Source organism: Theobroma cacao, chromosome 1 (genome assembly GCF_053813885.1).
Source record: "Theobroma cacao isolate CCN51 chromosome 1, ASM5381388v1, whole genome shotgun sequence".
NCBI classification, from domain to species: domain Eukaryota; kingdom Viridiplantae; phylum Streptophyta; class Magnoliopsida; order Malvales; family Malvaceae; genus Theobroma; species Theobroma cacao.
In genome coordinates, this window is record NC_142639.1 from 7046047 (window position 1) to 7064123 (window position 18077).

The 18077-nt window shown below is 35.2% G+C and overlaps 1 protein-coding gene across 1 annotated transcript; it reads left to right on the forward strand.

Annotated features, from left to right (window-relative positions):
• Positions 1–12796: 12796 nt before the first annotated feature.
• LOC18611805 (uncharacterized) lies at positions 12797–17115 on the forward strand. The gene is made up of 8 exons (XM_088802870.1): positions 12797–12858; positions 13447–13779; positions 13860–14342; positions 14671–14823; positions 15314–15418; positions 15798–15875; positions 15931–16367; positions 16511–17115. The coding sequence occupies exons 2-8, from the start codon at positions 13455–13457 to the stop codon at positions 17111–17113; spliced, it is 2184 nt and encodes a 727-aa protein (XP_088658996.1). The 5' UTR covers positions 12797–12858; positions 13447–13454; the 3' UTR covers positions 17114–17115.
• The last annotated feature ends 962 nt before the right edge of the window (positions 17116–18077 follow it).

Below are 18077 nucleotides of genomic sequence, written 5' to 3' on the forward strand. Positions count from 1 at the left end.
CTTTCTTTACTTCTCGATAAGATGCTACTTTTACCCACTTTGAAAAGTAGTATGTGGTTGCGAATATGTATAGATGTCTTGTGGAAGTTTTAGGTAATGGTCCAATCAAGTCGAGTCCCCAAGCATCAAATGGCCACGATCTAACTGTTGGGTGGAGTGGCTCAGGGGATTGATGAATGAAATTAGCATGAAATTGACATGCTTGACATCTTTTAGCATAGTCCATGTTATCCTTCACCATTGTTGGCCAATAGTACCCCATTCTTTTGATTTGGAAGTGCAACTTGGCTCCAGATTGATGTGCCCCACAATTTCTTGAGTGAGTTTCTTGTAAAGCCTTGTATGCTTCTTCATCTCCTAAACAACGAAGAAAAACTTCGTCAAAGGAACGACGATAGAGTGTACCCTTAAAATAAATAAATCGAGGAGCTCGACGTTTTATTTCTGTTTTATGTCTTAGATCATTAGGAAGCTTCCCACGCTCCAAGTAGCTAATCAACGGTTGTCACCAATCTTCTTTTTCCACTTCAAAGACTAAGACGACATTAGACTCTACGTCGACTTCTTCACCTAGAGTGACTGGTGGTATGATCCATCGCTTGCAAAAATACACTTTGAACTCTGTATTTGGTGATACAATTGCTGACGTTAAATTAGCCAAAGAATCTACTTGTTTATTTTCTTTTCTAGGCACATGTTCTATGCTAGCTTTGTCAAACCACTTCAAAAGTTTCTTAACATAGTTTACATATGGCAGGAGCTCAGAATTTTTAACTTCATAAAGTGTAAGGACTTGGTTTATAACCAACTTAGAATCTCCAAACACCTTAAGTTGAGTGATTTGCATATCCACTGCCATCTCTAAACCTATGATCAAGGCTTGGTATTCTGCCACATTATTGGAACAATTTTCAATGAGAGTAAATGCATAAGGCAATACTTCTCCTTTTGGAGTAATAAAGATGACTCCTGCACCTGCCCTATCTTGTCGAGCTGCTCCATCAAAGTATAGCTTCTAAGGCCTAGGGATTTCGATGCAGAGAACATCTTCATCTGGGAGATCTTCAGAGAATTTCCAATCATCTGGAATTGGATGATCTACAAGAAAATCTACAAGTGCTTGTCTTTTAACGGCCTTTTGAGGGATATATGTGATGTCAAACTCTCGTAACAAGAGAGCTCATTTTGCCAATCTCTCACTAAGCACTGATTTTGACATAAGATACTTGAGGGGATCTGCTTATGAAATTAAGTGTACAGCATGAGCTTGTAAATAGTGCCTTAATTTCTTAATGGCAAACATTAATGCCAAACATGTCTTCTCAACAAGAGATTAATTTAATTCTACGCCATTAAGAGTTCTACTAAGGTAGTAAAGTGCATTTTCCTCTCCTTTATCATTTTGTTGTGCCAAAAGTGCTCCTAAAGAGTTTTTATGTCGCAATATAGAGGATTAATGGACTTCCTAGTGTAGGAGCTCTTAAAACTAGAGGCCTTAATAGATAAGATTTTATGCTTTTAAAAGCATTACTACAAGACTCATCCCAAACAAAAGGCGTATCCTTCTTCATCAATCGACTGAATGGTTGACATCTACCAGCCAAGTTGGATATGAAGCGTTGAATATAAGCCAATCTTCCTTGCAAACTTTTAAGTTCATGGAGATTGCTTGGCTCAGGCATTTTCAAGATTGCATTTATTTTTGATTGATCAATTTCAATCCCACGATGGCGCACTATGAATCCTAAAAATTTTTTCGAAAATACTCCAAAGGCACACTTTAAGGGATTCATCCTCAATTGATATCGACGCAATCTCTCGAATACTTGGCGAAAATCTTCAAGATGATCAACCCTTTTTTTGGACTTAACCACCAAATCATCTACATAGCATTCAATATTCTTGTGTAGCATATCGTCGAAAATCTTTTGCATTGCTCTTTGATAAGTGGCACCTACATTCTTTAACCCAAAAGGCATAACTTTGTAACAGTATATTCCTTTAGGTGTTCGAAATGCAGTGAGCTCTTCGTCCTTTGGATCCATGCGAATTTGATTATAACCAGAAGAGCCATCCATAAAAGATAAAGCCTCATGGCCAGTTGTTGCATCCACCATTATTTTTGTCAAAGGGAGAGGAAAATCATCCTTTGGGCAAGCATAGTTCAAGTCTCGAAAATCCACACAAACTCAAATTTGGCCATTCTTCTTTCTAACTAGAACAATATTTAAAATCCAAGTAGGGTACTTGACTTCTTGAATAAAGCTAGCCTCAATAAGTTTATGGACCTCAACCTCTATTTGGGGAATTAAGTTAGGGTGAAGACGTCGTTGAGCTTGTTTAATGGGTCGAACGTCTTTCTTTATTGGCAGATGATGCACAACGACTTTAGGGTCCAACCTTGGCATTTCTTTATAAGTCCATGCAAAGACGTCTCGATACCTTGTCAAAAGGTCAAGATAAGATTTTTCTTCTTTAGAAGTTAAAATATCACTTATGAAGATTGGATGAGGATCTTCTGTAGTGCTTATGTTAACTTCTTTTAATTCATCAATTGTAGGTCGATTTCCCTTCTCTAATGACGGATGAGCTTCTTGGATATCTTTTTCTTCAGATTTTTCACCACTTTCTACGATAGACATGTGATTACATGTGAAGATCTCCACTTCTTCTTGTTCTTCCTCTTCTAAAGATGAGGCTTGTTTAGTCACAATCACAGTGCACCTTCTAGCCTTTAATGTGTCATCATTTGTTACAATCCATTCACTTTTTCTTTTCATTCGTGAAGGGATGATGCTATGAAATCTTCTAATTCATATGTCACGAGGCTCTTTTTATTCCTCTTCTGTGAAGGTTTTATTTTTACCCTCGAACTGATGGAATCTCTTGAAGTCTCTTTTGTATAATCTTTGTTGATACGTTTAAACACTAAACCTCGATTTGAAGGCACACTTAATCGATCAAAAACTGAAGTTCGAGTTGTGACTGTGCCCAAGCGATCGAAAACTGAAATTCTAGATGACTCCACTGGGGTTTCTTCCTCATCGTCGACATCTTCAGTCGTTATATATCTTGAAGATTCTTTATGAATCTTCAACTTTAAAGGTGTAAATCCCAACCCTAATTTTGTAGCTTTGACAACATTTACCTTTTTTTGCCAAACTCTACGATTCTTGGAAAGATCTTGTGAAGTTTCTTTGGTTGGTTCACTAGGCTCGTGTACCAACTTATAAACTTCTTCTTATTTGTAGCCAACCCTTATTAGGAGCTTATAAGCATTAGGGTCAAAACCATTAGCTCTTTGAGAGGGAAGATCATCGTGTTCCACCAATGGCCCTTTTGTTGGCCTTACGAATCCCTTCAATGGAGACTTAGTGAATTTTGACTCCTTTAAACTAATAAGTGGCAAAGTCAAATTTTTTAAGCCTTCAATAAAGTCATTATTTTCCTTTGTAGATGAAGACGGTTTCTTTCCCTTTCCCTTTGATGATTGTCTTTCATCATTTCCCTGATCGCCTTTGGATTGTACTTCTTCTACAAAAGTACTTTCCAAGTATAACTTAGCATCAGCCAAATGTGCCTCTGCTGTAGTAAATGGCTTAGCGTTTGCTATGATTGTCTTCACTTGACCATTTTTACAATATTTGAAGCATTGATGAAGCGTCGACAATACTACACCATTTTGATGTATCTAAGGTCGTCTTAACAACATGTTGTATGTTGTGTTAGCATCAATCACATGAAACAATGGATGGGATTCCATATCATCAATGAAAAGTTGAAGTCTAACTTTTCCTATAGCTCTTTGTCCTTCAAGATTGAAACCTTGGATCATCAAGCGACTTTTCGATAATTCATCAAGAGGCATCCCAAGCTATTTCATTGTTTTTAGTGGGAGTAAGTTGACAGCAGATCCATCATTTATTTGGATTCGATTGATCTTCTATTCATGACTATATCCTTGAACAAAAAGAGGCCGATTATGAGGGATAGACCCCAACAATAAGTCTTCGTCAGAAAATGTAATTTCTGTACCATAAGAGGAATTAGAATCGAACTTAATTTTTTCTTCATTCCTAATATCTTCATCAATTTGGAAACATGATATGGGAATTGGATTTTGATTTTTGAATTACACTGGCATGAAATCATTCAAGGTGATTGGTCATCTAGGCCTTTGCACCATTGAATTTTCACACTTGCCCATGCTTATTTTCCTCGACATTACCTTTGGCATCACCTTCCTAAATGGTTGTTTCACCATTTTGGATCTTCTTGGTGCTTGTTTATCCTTGGGAGGACTTTTCTTTCCTCTTCTTCGATGAGTAACTAGGATCCAACCTTCATTGTTTGGATCCTCACTTATGGAACCACAAGCTTTGCCCACATTAGCTTGAGGATTAGATGTTTCCTCAGCATTCGAAGTGAGCATTATATAGTCAAAGGATCCAAACTTTATCTTACTCCACACATTAAGTGGAGAAAGTATGTTGGTTGTTGATGTTACATTTGTCGTAGTTGTTTCTTCTTCAAACTTAATTTTCCCATCCTGGTATAAACCCATGATTTTGTCTTTTAAGACAAAACATTTTTCTATGAGGTGACCAATTAAACGATGGTACTTGCAGTAGTTGGGGTCATTTTCTCAATCAGCTTCTTCTGGTCGTTTCATCTCTGGCAATTGAATGAGCTTAGCTTTCAAAAGTTCTTCCAACATTCCTACAATATCTGAATCAGGGAAAGGATACTTTTTCTCTTGTCTTTCTTTCAATGACACTTTCTTTTTATCTTGTGAGGGACCAAGCTTCGTTTCTTGGGTTTTCTTTGAATTGGCAGTCACCTTGATAGGCTTGGTATTTACAGTCATAGACTGTTTTCCTTCACCCTTATCTGCCAAAGCTTTGCCCCTTTGTGGACATCTTGCTTACCTTTCCTTGGCTCTTGCACTGGTGGTCCTTGATTTCCAGCTGCTAACATGCTTAATTCCATGTCATGAGCGTGAGTAGCTAATTCTTCAAAAGTTTTAGGCTTAATGCCTTGTAGAATATAGCGTAACCCCTAATTCATCCCTTGGATGCACATATCAAGAGTTGATAACTCAGACAGTCACTCTTTGCAATTAAGACTGAGATTTCTCCACCTATGGATATAATCGATCACAAGCTCATATTTCCATTGGCGTGAACTTGTAAGTTCAATCATGCTCACCACACGTCGAGTGCTATAGAAGCAATTAAGGAACTTACGTTCTAATTGCTCCCAATTATCAATCATCCCAGGCTCCAAGTCTGTGTACCAATCAAAGGCATTGCCTTTTAAAGAGCGAACAAACTGCTTCACCATAAGATCTCCATAAGTGCCAGCGTTGTTACAAGTTTCTATGAAGTGTGCAACATGTTGACGAGGATTTCCTTTACTGTCAAACTGTTGGAACTTTGGTGATTGATAGTTTGGTGGCATCCTCATGCGATCAATCCTTTGAGAATATAGCTTGGCATATGTGTATAAAGGTTGAGTGACATTTTCCACCTGTTCCTTGATGGCTTCTTTGATGAGTTCCTTCAATTGATTGGTGGTGACTGCTATATTAGATTTCTGTTGAAGATTATTTTTCACTTTCGTAGTGGAATTCTCCTCATTATCTTGGCGTTGATTTTGACCAAGATCCATTGGTGCCTTTCTAGTAAGGCTACTAATTTTTGCCATCATTGAGGCAATTTGTTCATCCTTTTATCTGATGCTTGTTGTCAGAGATTCCACAGTCTTCGCAAAAAGCGCAACTTGTTCTTCTAGAGATGTTGTTCTAGTGGTCATGACAACCATCATTCCAAAATCGACTTTTGACGAAGAGTTTTGGTGAAGGGATGATGAAACAGAGCTACTGCTTGAGTAGCCATCATATTCCTTGAGTTGATTGGTACTTGATCCTTTAGAGAAAGCAAGTTGCATGGTAAGGACTTCTTCGAAACTTGGGGAAGAAGCATCATACAAAGGATTTTGGTTAAGGACTGGGAGAGTTTGCTCATACAATTTAGTAAGAGCTTCTGTCTTTCTCCAAGTACCATATGGATGTGTTGGAACATCTATGCTTGATGATGAGGTTGGAAATACTGTAGGATTCGCTTTAACAGGCTTGACAGTAGGTTTATTGGCGAGATTCTTCTTATGAGCCATTTCAACTTGGAGATATTTGGAGATTTGCTTAAAGAAAGAAGATGAGAGGTAGAGATTGTCCCACTAGGCGTGCCAGAAATTTGTACACACAAATTTCTCGTCGAAATTTATTGACTGAAAAATTATGACACAAATACAAGTATTTGATGAAGTGAGTGATGATCTATGGAAATTCCTCTGATTAATTTCTTCAATTCGTCTTCAAGAGTCACGAACTTGGACTTATTCTTGATCACGAACGTACTTGATCTTCGCGTCAAGGGTCTTCATGACTTAGTCTTGATCACGAACACTTGATTTTCGCTTCAAGGGTCTTCGCGACTTAGTCTTGATCACGAACGTACTTGATCTTCACGTCAAGGGTCTTGACGACTTAATCTTGATCACGAACACTTTATCTTCGCGTCAAGGGTCTTCACGACTTAGTCTTGATCACGAACACAATATCTTGATCACAAACTTCGCTTGATATCTTGATCATAAACTTCGTTGCTGCTTGATCACGAACTTCGTTGCCACTTGATCTTCACTTCAGAAATCTTCTATTCTTCTTAATCTCTGAAATGCTCTCAATCTTCAAATGCTCCTAATCTTCGAATGCCTCCGAATGAATGAAAATGACTTGAGGGAGTCCCCTATTTATAATGTTTTTTGGGAGACTTTGATGAGAATGTAATCTCTTTGAATTATCTTTAAATTATTTTAATTTATTCAGAGATAAATCATGATGACTCATTAAAAGTCCTTTGATTGGTTAGACCTTGAGTCCTTGAATTTTAATTGGCCGAAGTTAGGTATTATCTCTAAATTATCTCAATTTATTTAGAGATAATCCAATTTGACTTTTATCTCTAAATTAATATAATTATTAAAGATAAATTAAATGACCAATGATTAAATTTTGATTGGTCAAAAATATAAGTATTATCTCTAAATTATCTTGATTTATTTAGAGATAAATTGGATGACCAATAACTAATTTTTTGATTGGTCAAAAATATAAATATTATCTCTAAATTATTTTGATTTATTTAGAGATAAGTTGAATGACCAATAATTAATTTTTGATTGGTCCAAAAAAATAAATATTATCTACCAATAGGTGGATTGATTCAACTATATGTCTTCAAAATAATCTAATCAATAAATTATTTATTTTATATTAATTACATGGTTATTAAATCCATGTGGCGGCATGCAATTGGTTAATAATAAAAAAATTTTCTCTTTCTACAGTCATGAATTAGTATCGTCTTACCGGTGACCATGCACGTGCCCATTTCTTAGGCCTATTCTCATAAAATCAAAGTAGGCTCTCGCGTGAATCTGCTTGAGCTTATTCATATGTTTGTTGAAATCGAAAACCTTATAGCAGTTTTAAGTAAGGGTGAAAATCATTGAAACGTCATCGCTCTTGATCTTGTTTTTAAAGTTTTTCTTCAAATGGTAATCGCATAAACTGTGATGCACTTTTGGGTATGCATTTTGAATTACTTTCTTAATGCCAAGACACTAATCAGAAATGAACATAGTGTTTTAAGGACAACCAATTACATCATGAAGCTTGCTAAGAAATCACTTCCACAATTCATCCTCAACATGGCCTATGCCAAATGCAACTAGATATACGCACTCGTTTGCATTTTTGCATACAACGACAAACAGAACACCCTTATGTTAGAGTAGGATCTTAATGAATTAATGTGATTGTGTAAAGCATGGATTTCAAAAAAAAAATTCTTTTTATAAAGGAAGCAAGCAATCCAATTACACAAGCAGAAACACACATTATTATTATTGCAAGCAATATAATCAGATCAAAAAATAAAATAAGAATCTATTAAGTAAGAAAAATCATACCTTTATTTTAATATTCTTATTTTCGGACACCACCACACCAATGAATGATTTCTCGATCAAATAAGTTTACCACTTATTCTTCGAGAATACTTTCAACTTAAACCTTGAGTGGACAAGGTGTGGAATGCAAGGCTATAAGATGGTAACCAATTTTATTCTCTTTTCTTTAGAAAAGTTTAGAGGAGGAAAAGAGAAGAGATGGCTGAATTTCTTTTTTTAAGAAAAAGTATGTTATCCCATTTTCTTCAAATCTCTTCTCTTTTTATTAAAACTCTTGCTTCAAAGGTTTAATCAAAATGAGACACCTTTGAATCAATCTTGACCATCCATTCAGAGTTATGGAAGCATCAAACATGCTCCATAATTATCAAAATAAAAATTAAAGAATAAATAATTTAATTCTTTAATTATCATTTAGAGTTCTCAATAAAATAAAACTCCTTATTGAATAATAATTCTTGTTTTATTATTATTCATCTTTATTTAAAAAGAATTAATAATAAATAAAAGAATAATAGTCAAACATGGAGTCTCCTTTTATCAACATAGATGTCTAGATTCATTTTGTAAGAATTTTCCTAAAATTATCTTAATTTAAGACAACTTTTGTCTGTAATTAAGACAAAAAAAATATTTTATCTTGTCTAAATTGAGACAAGTATGTTTTCTTATCTAAATTAAGACAAAAATGTTAAAACTACGATTTTTGTACACAATTTAATTAAACAAATTAAAACATGCATTCCAACTTAAACAAGTTGAATTCTACAAAGCTAAGTGGGGAATCTATTTGGACATAGATATTCCAAGCTCCAATAAACTTAGAATTATTCTTAATTTCATTAAAATAATTCAAACTTATTAACCATGAAATCACTCCACTATAAATTCATGGTTGCACTCTTGGATTAACTACAATTATAAGAAGCAATTCAATACTTGATATTAATTGTTAGTTGTCCAATTGCAAACCTTATATTGTGAACCCTCATCACCATCCAATGACAAAAGGTGAAATTACCGTTTTACCCTTTATGTCAATTTTATCTCTTAGTCTCAAATTTCATCCAATTAGTGATTTAATACTCTAGATATAATCTTTTGAGTATCTAGATGTGATGAGTAGCTAATTCATCAATCCACTGGGCCTAGATTAATCACCAATTTTCTTGAAAGCACTAGAAGTGATGTTAATACTATGAACTCCATTATCTGGATATATGTTCCTAGATGTTCATCTCGATTATAATATCAAAATACGGAGTCTAGATCAATGCTTTATGATGATCATGCTCATGGTAAATCAAAGATTATAAGGAGATTAAATAAGAGTCCACTATCCATCAGGATTTCAACTCTACTATAAGCAAATGCATAAGTGTGAGATCAAGATTTAGGTAACGGTAAAACTTAAATTTGATTCTCCCATGATTCCAGTTCATGTTATAGTGTCATTACTCGAAGTTAACCATATCGATGATTTGAGACTCATCATTCCCTTGAAATGAATCACATTCGTTTCGTTGGAAGTAATCTGGACACTACAACCTTAACATAATAAAGTGATCAGCTTTATTATATGGTTGTGAATAATTTTTTTAAATTCAATTAAAATACATGTCTCCTATGTATGACTTTTCATACAAATGTATTTTAATATCTCAATAGAATCTTGGTACCTTAATAACTGGATAATGAATGCTTACTAAAACAAACTCTTTGTCTTATTATCAAAATGTACTTTCATTACAAATAAATTTAATGAATTTAAGCATGAGAATATACTTGCTTTCTAAGACACCATATTCTCAAAATTCCTAACACCTTAGACTTGCCTTTCAAATGTGTCGTTTGAATTGCAACTATAAGACGCATTACATCCCTAAACCCCCAAATACAAGCCCCATATGACCAAAAACAATATTTGAATCATTGTGCCTCATCAGTAGCCACTGCAGTGACTATGCCAAGATTTTCTCATTCCAACATATAAAAATATGAGGATAGTAGTTGAAATGACTCTTTAGAGGGACCAAAAACAAGCCTATCCACTAAACCCTTATCTCACCAATTATGTCCTTAGGTCTCAATGCTTTCCATTGGCCTGAAGCTTGTGTGAAATAAGTTCACCAATTATCTTTGCACTCGCGGTTCGAAATCGCCCTTGAAAACCATCGACAGTACACGTGTGTATTTTGTGGAAGGTCTGAACGTGCCAATATTCTACTTCAGGTAACTCATTGCACGCACACCAAACTTGCATGCCTTGTCCTTACAAGCAACCTCAAAAAGACATTTACATGACCTTTTTACTCTAATCTCAAATTACTCTTTTAGAGCCAACATGTTCAAAGCTCGTTTCAACTCGGCCTTTGAGGAAAATATTCTTCCTTTATATAAGCGAGCATTGGCACATGTCAACTCCTTAGTGGTAATTGTTTGGAATGAGAACTTTTGTGCACCTAGAATTAGCCATGTACGAGATATCCCTGCATTTCCCCTTTCTTGATAACTGTCATTAAGCAATATCTCAGGTGAACGAATGTCGTTATCACTAGCGATGGGGTTATTGTATATGGGGTCATCACACTGAACATCTCCTACATCAACACCTCTAACATGTTCCATTCCACCTTCCACATTATTGCAATTTGGAATGTCACTGTCATAAAGTCAATCATCGTCTAAACTATCATCATGCTATTCATCATGCCCATCATCTGAATTTTCATCATACTATCTTCACCGGCAAGGAACAAATCCTCATTTCCCTCATCAGATGCAGCATTATTCTCGAGTGTCATAGTGTCATCCTCTAGTGTCATAATCTCATTTGAAAATGGCATTTCTCTACAATTTCATCTAATCATTGCATTTGTTGGACAGAAGCAAGTAATTGGTTCGATGCACATTCTGATCGAAATTGTGCAGCCATCTATTCTATGAATGTCATGTGTCTACCGGGCTGCATAAACTCTTGCACATACATCAATTGCCATTGTTGTGGGTTAGAGACCGAATGCTGTGGTATATGTGAAGCATTGTAAATCTCATTTTGATTAAGGTGATTACCATGTTGTGTAGCTTTGTCATGTGACATAACATTTGTATGGAGTTCTTTAATGTTGACGTACACTGTTGAAACATTCCTCTGTTCTAGCAAAATTAATGCAACATCCTCATTGTCCTTGATAATTGGATGTGATATCTCTTTGGGTGTACTAAACAATGCATGTAACTCAATCTAGTGAATTGTTGGGTTTACCCCAACAACATCTTCAACCAACTTCATCAAGCCTGCAAATGACAAATCACTCTTAACCCCCTGCATCCGTGACTCACCACCCCTGTAAATACCATCTACCCACTGACCACCGTGTCTTATCACAAGTCGCACAATTGGAACGTCATTAAAATTTTGAAAAAAAAAATTGTTAGTCATTTTACACATTACATGACGTGTTCTAAAATTTTGCTACACGCCCTGTTGAAAACATATTGTTACACGTCATGTTTAAAAATTTTTCTTACATGCCATGTTCAAAAGAATGTTACACGCTATGTTGATAATATGTTACACGCTATGTTGATAATATGTTACACGCCATTTTCAATAAAAATGTTACACGTCATGTACTAAAATATATTATTTCAATATATTTTTTACACACCATGTGCATTAGAGATGTTACATGCATGGCGTGTAACAACTGTGGGCAATGTTCTAATGATTTTGCTACATGTCATGTTTACTGCACCTCATGTATAGACAAATTTTACTACAAGCCATGTACTAAAACATGTAATTTTTTTTATTTTAAGATATTTTTTACAAGCATGTCGTGTAACAACTCTGGACAATGTTCTAATTTACACACAAAGTTTTAGGAATTAATGAGTTGCAGCAATAAACACAATAACATATCTTGATGTCATCTCTGCTTTAAGGTCTGTATATCGACTACAATATGGCCAGATGCCAAGAGATAGACCATAGCACGATAATGATGGCGCTCAACAAAGAGCTAACAAAGCTGATACAGTTTAGAAATATTGAGGGAGAGCTAATACAGTTCAGCTGACAAAGTTGAGGGAGCTGAAATAGCTGAGCATTTAATTTCTCTATAGCAAGAAGGAGATATCGGGAGATTAATTTGCCAAAAATGTTTTCAAAGGCATTTTGGTCTACTCATACCAAATTTGGTTAAAAACAAATAACTTTATATGGGTGGTTATTTCTGAAATTATCTTATGAGGAGGGTTATTTCTCAAATTTCCTTTTCATTTTGACTTTTCTTCTATCTTTTTGGTCTTTGTATAGCGTTTATGCGAGAGTGGTGTGGCCACACTGATTTAACAAGTATAAGTTTTAATATCACTAAGGAGAAGCTAAGTATTGCTTGCCCTAAACTCAAAGTTGGATGCCACCTAAAGAAAGATAAGAAGAAAGGGAACTACGACAACAATACCACTTGCAATAAAAAGGGAAATCCAAATGAAGTAAAAAGGTACAGGTATAGAAATTACAAGTGATTGATTTGGTTAATTACCAAAATCTTATATATATGTAATTATATAAGTTGATGTCTTAACAATTTGCTTGGTGTGATTCACATGGCGTCCTAGGTCCCACGCAAATAGAATAAAGAAAAAGAAAAAGGGAAAGGTTAATCAAAGGACATAGAGCAATTAAAAAGAGATACCTCTTTCACTAAATAAGTTCTGGTATCACAATATATCTAAGTGTGTGTATATATATATGAGACCGATCATACATGCATTCCACTTACTGAATCAAACACAGCAACCTTTGTTCAATGCAATGTAAGTATCATATCTTAGTTACTTTCTATTATAACCAGTTTTTACCTAAATGTTGTCTCTTGTTGAGTTTGAGATTTATAATATCTTTTGGTTTGCATATATACCAATCCTGCCATTGCATTTTTTCAGGTTTCAACATACCAATAAGCTTGAATGTAAATTACAAGAAATTTAATTCTCTTGAATAAATGCTCATTAATAATTAGTCTTGGAAGCTGATTGTTTTTCAAATTGCTTCAGAATATTCAAAAAAAATTGAAAACAAAAACGAAATGGTTGAAGGCCAACAGCATTTTTTTTCTTTTTAAAAATGTTTGGAAATTATTAGGTGTCGAATTTCATTGATAATGGAGGGAATAAATCATTCACCTCAGCAGAACACACAAAAGAGGGAAGGTATTGGTCGGCATGCCCGATGAATGGCCGGGTATGCCCATCCGATGCCACCCATATCGCTATACAACCAACAGGAATCAACCTGTACAAGCCCTGATAAGAACCAAAAAACAAGGCCAAGGGCTTATTGACATTACATATTGATATAATTAATACCTTACATATTTCTTCTTTCATCTTTTTGTCATGCAGAAGCAAATATGGCATTTACGGGTATTGTTAATGATAAACTTACTGAAGAAAACTATGAGAATTGGAAGGAATGTTTGAAAAGCTACTTGATATCGCAAGGGCTTTGGGGCGTTGCCTCCGGAGATGAACTTGAACCGCCAAAAACTGATGAATGCAGGTACGATTGTTGGGTTAAAAAGAATGCAAAGGCATTGCACGCAATTCAAATTTCATGCGGAGCTGGCACCATTGCCAGAATTGGAGAAAGCGAATCAGCCAAATACGAGTGGGATCGCTTGGCGGAAAAGCTTCCAGCACCACTGCCAAAGGGTAGTGGCTTGTTGCTAAATGAAGGTATTCTAAGTATCCAACACTCGATCATGAGTCGATGTAACGGGTATAGATTATCATCTGAAAAGGAAATACTATTGCAGGGGAATCAAACGTCTTCTACTATGATGCCCTATATAGGGCTATCGAAAAGGGTGATTTGGAGGCTGTCAAAATGTTCCTTGATTTGAAACCTTACGCCGTGAGAGAGAAGATTACTTTGAAAGATGACACTGCCCTTCACGTCGCGGTTCTCGCCGGGAAAGAGGAGATTGTGAAGGAGTTGGTGAGGAGGATGGAAAAAGATGACTTGGAACTCAAAAACAACATGGGGGAAACCGCTTTTTCCATTGCCACTATTAACGAATCCAAAGAGATGGTAAGGGCCATGGTGGAGAAAAATAGCAACTTGGTTACGGTGAGAAATGCCTATGGGGCGATCCCAGTTGTTGTGGCTTCGTTGTTTAGTGCAAGGGATATGGTTCGATATCTCTATTTCAAAACTCCAGAGGAAATTCTAAAACCAGAAAATGGAGATCGAAGTGGTGCCACACTTCTCAATTCACTCATTGCTGATGGGATTTTTGGTGAGTAATGTATACACTTTCGAATTTGGGCCCATTGTTCTTAATTTTATTGAGGACTTTGCCATTGTGATTGAATATTACAAAAGTATAATCCAAAATACAGAGAAAACTGTGAGGGAAACTATGATTTATGACTAGAGTATTCAATGTGTTCAAAAGATAACATGTATAGTATAATTCTTTTGGTACAAGTTCAATCGCTATATTTTCAAGCGCAGGCTTTGGTTTCACTTCAGTTCATTCTTTTCATTTTAATCGCATCAATTTTTCTCTCATAATGAGAGATTAATTATCCTTTTCATTTTTATTTTTTTGGCTCTTGCTGTAGATTTGGCCTTAAGTTTGCTTAAAAGATATCCAAAACTAGGGGTTACGGAAGATATAAACAAAAATTACGCTGTTAAGTTGTTGGCCCATAAACCATCAGCATTCTTGAGTGGAAAGAGTTTTGTATTTTGGAAACGTTGGATCTACAACTCATGTAAGTTTACTCCTTTCTCATTCCTTTTCTTTTCAATTTGGCCTGCCTATTTTCTTTATTCTTAACACGTAATTTGCTCGATTCATATAACAATAAAGCTTAACACTTAAAAAAATATATTCATCTTCTTCTTTATCAATTAACAATGTGTACAAGTTTATCTCCAAGGTACATTTTATGTTCTAATTGTATGAAATGATGTCAAGAAAGCTACAAAGTGTAAACCATCAATATTCATATTATTAATTATACATAGCATGGGAGATCATGGCAAGGACTATGTCCGGCATGTGCTAAACCGCAACACTACCACGAAAGGGTAGTTTTTTAACTAAATTTCAGAAATAAATCTTATTCTCTTGCTTTTAAAAAATATTATTAATTATTCGAGCTCATCACACCAGTAATAAAGGATGCCAAATATCTTATTAACATATATATATTAATAATTGTTGAAAAATGTGATCAACTAATGACACGATTTTTTCAGGTATAAAGATATCAGAAGTAGAATTAGAAGATGAAGGAATAACCTATGGTGAATCAAGGGGTGATGAAGAGAGCATTAGAAGGCAACGGTCGCGTCCTAATAATGGTATGTTGAAATATACTCTTTCTCTTGATTTTGAAGGTCTTTTTTGCCTGTTTGAAAAGCAGTTTCGTTAAGTACTAATATAAAATATTCTCCAAGAACAGATAAAGCTTTGATCACTTAGTGATTATATAACCAGTTCTTAGGAGTGATAAAGGTTCAAAGTCTTATCTCTCATGGCATTTCCTTTCACATATGTTAAGAGAAAAAAAAAAAGGTATTTTTCCAAGTGAAAGTCATAATAAGTAACAAGAGATTTATAAAGAAAAATAACCCAAATGAAGACTAAAACCAAATAAAAAATTTACGAGTGTAGTCCTTAAATTTTTTCTTCCTTATTTTAGCAAGTTATAAGAGCTCAAATTTGACCTTTTTCTTGCAGTGCGTAGTTCGCTAATCAAATTTGGTTGGAAGCTCCTCAAATGGTTTGGTATGCAGAATGATCTCTTCATCAATGAAAGTTTTGCACTTTTGTTGTTGCTTTCGCTCCCCGTAAAAATTGCTTTCAATTGCAGTCCCTGATATGAAGCAAATTCACTATGCAAAGTTAAAGCATGACCAAGCCGTCGAACTCCTCAGATACATATTTAAGGAGATACCAAGGCTAAGTAACAAGCAGTTGGACAAAATTGGATTGGACAAAGCAATCTATGATGCTATCAAGCATGGAATGATTGAGTTTATTGATGAAATAATACAACTCCATCCCGAGGTCATATGGAGGAAAGACAAAAAGGGTCGAACTCTTTTCGCCAATGCAATAGTTCTACGGCGAGAAAAGATCTTCAATCATGTATATCATTTGGGTTCAAAGCAGCGCATAACATTACTTCGGCATGATATTTTCCGCAACAATTTTTTACATCTAGCTGCAAAGTTGTCCCCTCCCTCTCGACTTGATCATATCTCTGGAGCTGCTTTGCAGATGCAAAGGGAGCTACAATGGTTTGAGGTGATACATTATCTATTAAAATTTTTGCTGCCCATGTATGTAAAATAGATACTATATATTAATCGTGTGTTTCATGTTTCCTTTGCATTTCAAGTTAATGAATTTGGAACTGATAAAAAGGTTTTCCTGTTAATGTTGATTAGGAGTTGAGGAAGATTCTACCCCCAAAATTTGAGGAAGAGTTCAACGAAAACAATAGAACTCCGGCATCATTGTTTTCTGCTGAGCACAAGGAGCTGATTAAAGAAGGGGAGAAATGGATGAAGAACAATGCAGCGTCGTGCATGGTTGTGGCTACTCTCATCGCTGCAGTCATGTTCACATCAGCTTTCACAGTTCCAGGGGGCAACGATGAGAAAACAGGCGCCCCAATTTTCCTCAAGTCCAACGCATTTTTGGTTTTCGTCATCGCGAATTCTCTCTCTCTTTTCGCTTCCTCCACTTCTGTGCTGGTGTTCTTAGGAGTTCTGACGTCCCATTATGCTGAGAAAGATTTCCTTCAATCCTTGCCTGCAAAGTCCATACTTGGCCTTTTTACTCTCTTCTTCTCCATTGTCACCATGATGATAGCCTTTGGCTCTGCCATTTTCATTACCCTTCAGAAACGGTTGGCTTGGATTTCAGTCCCGGTCATTGTTCTTTCAACCGTTCCGATTGCTTTCTTTACATTGTTACAGTTCCCTCTTTTGATTGAAATGCTCATCTCTACTTATTGTAATCGCATCTTCGACAAGCCCAAAAACTAACTTATGATCAATCATGAATGGCGGCAAATTCTATCAATCTTCTATTTTTGTTTGATTCAGATTGTTTGGTTGTTTGCTTGAATTAGCAAGATTATCACTTTACTAAATTTGAGAATTGAAGTATACATATTTTATTGTATATCTATTACATATTAATATCCTAATGAGTCATATACATTACTAAAGAATGTTAATTGAGAATGTGAAAAGGAGTTAATTAAGTTGGAATTAATTGAAAGAAGTTAAAAACTTTAAAGACGTAATTGAATGTTTCAATTAATCTTGAAGTAATTTTGTAATTAATATAAAAGTTATAAAAATGATATTGAGATTAAGATTAACTCAATTATCTATAAAATAAATAGAAGGCTTTTTTCACATTCTCTGTTAACATTTTATAATGTTTGTGATCCAGTAATTAGGGTCTTTATGATTGGAGGTGATGAGGTCCACCTAGGTAACTATATATTACTAAATTTTGAAGTTGTGCATGTGAGGAACACCGAAAAGAGAGTGGGACTGACTTATAAGCCATTGCTAGAGAAGAAGGAAAAGTCTTGGAAGTTTGGTCGCAGTATGAAATATGGCACTTGCTATGTCCTTTCTACTTCCTACCCTCATCTTTTTTCTATTATATATATTGAGAATGGGACTAATTGCTGGAAGTCCGTTGAGGACTCAAAACTAAATTTCTTTGCCCTTTTTCGTTTGGACAAAGAGGAGTCCAATTGAATTTAATTGTAAAGGTAAACTCAAGTTCAAACTTGACTACACACACATTTTTCTGTGTGTATATATATAATCAGAAAGTTAAATTAGATTGTGAATATGGTTGGAATTAATAGGTAAAAATTATTCGAACTCAGCATGTGCTCAATTCTTTGAGCTATTGGAGATTGAGCTCAATACGACCGCGTACAAGATGATGCTCGTTATAGACTTGGCTTAGATATGTATCTAGTCC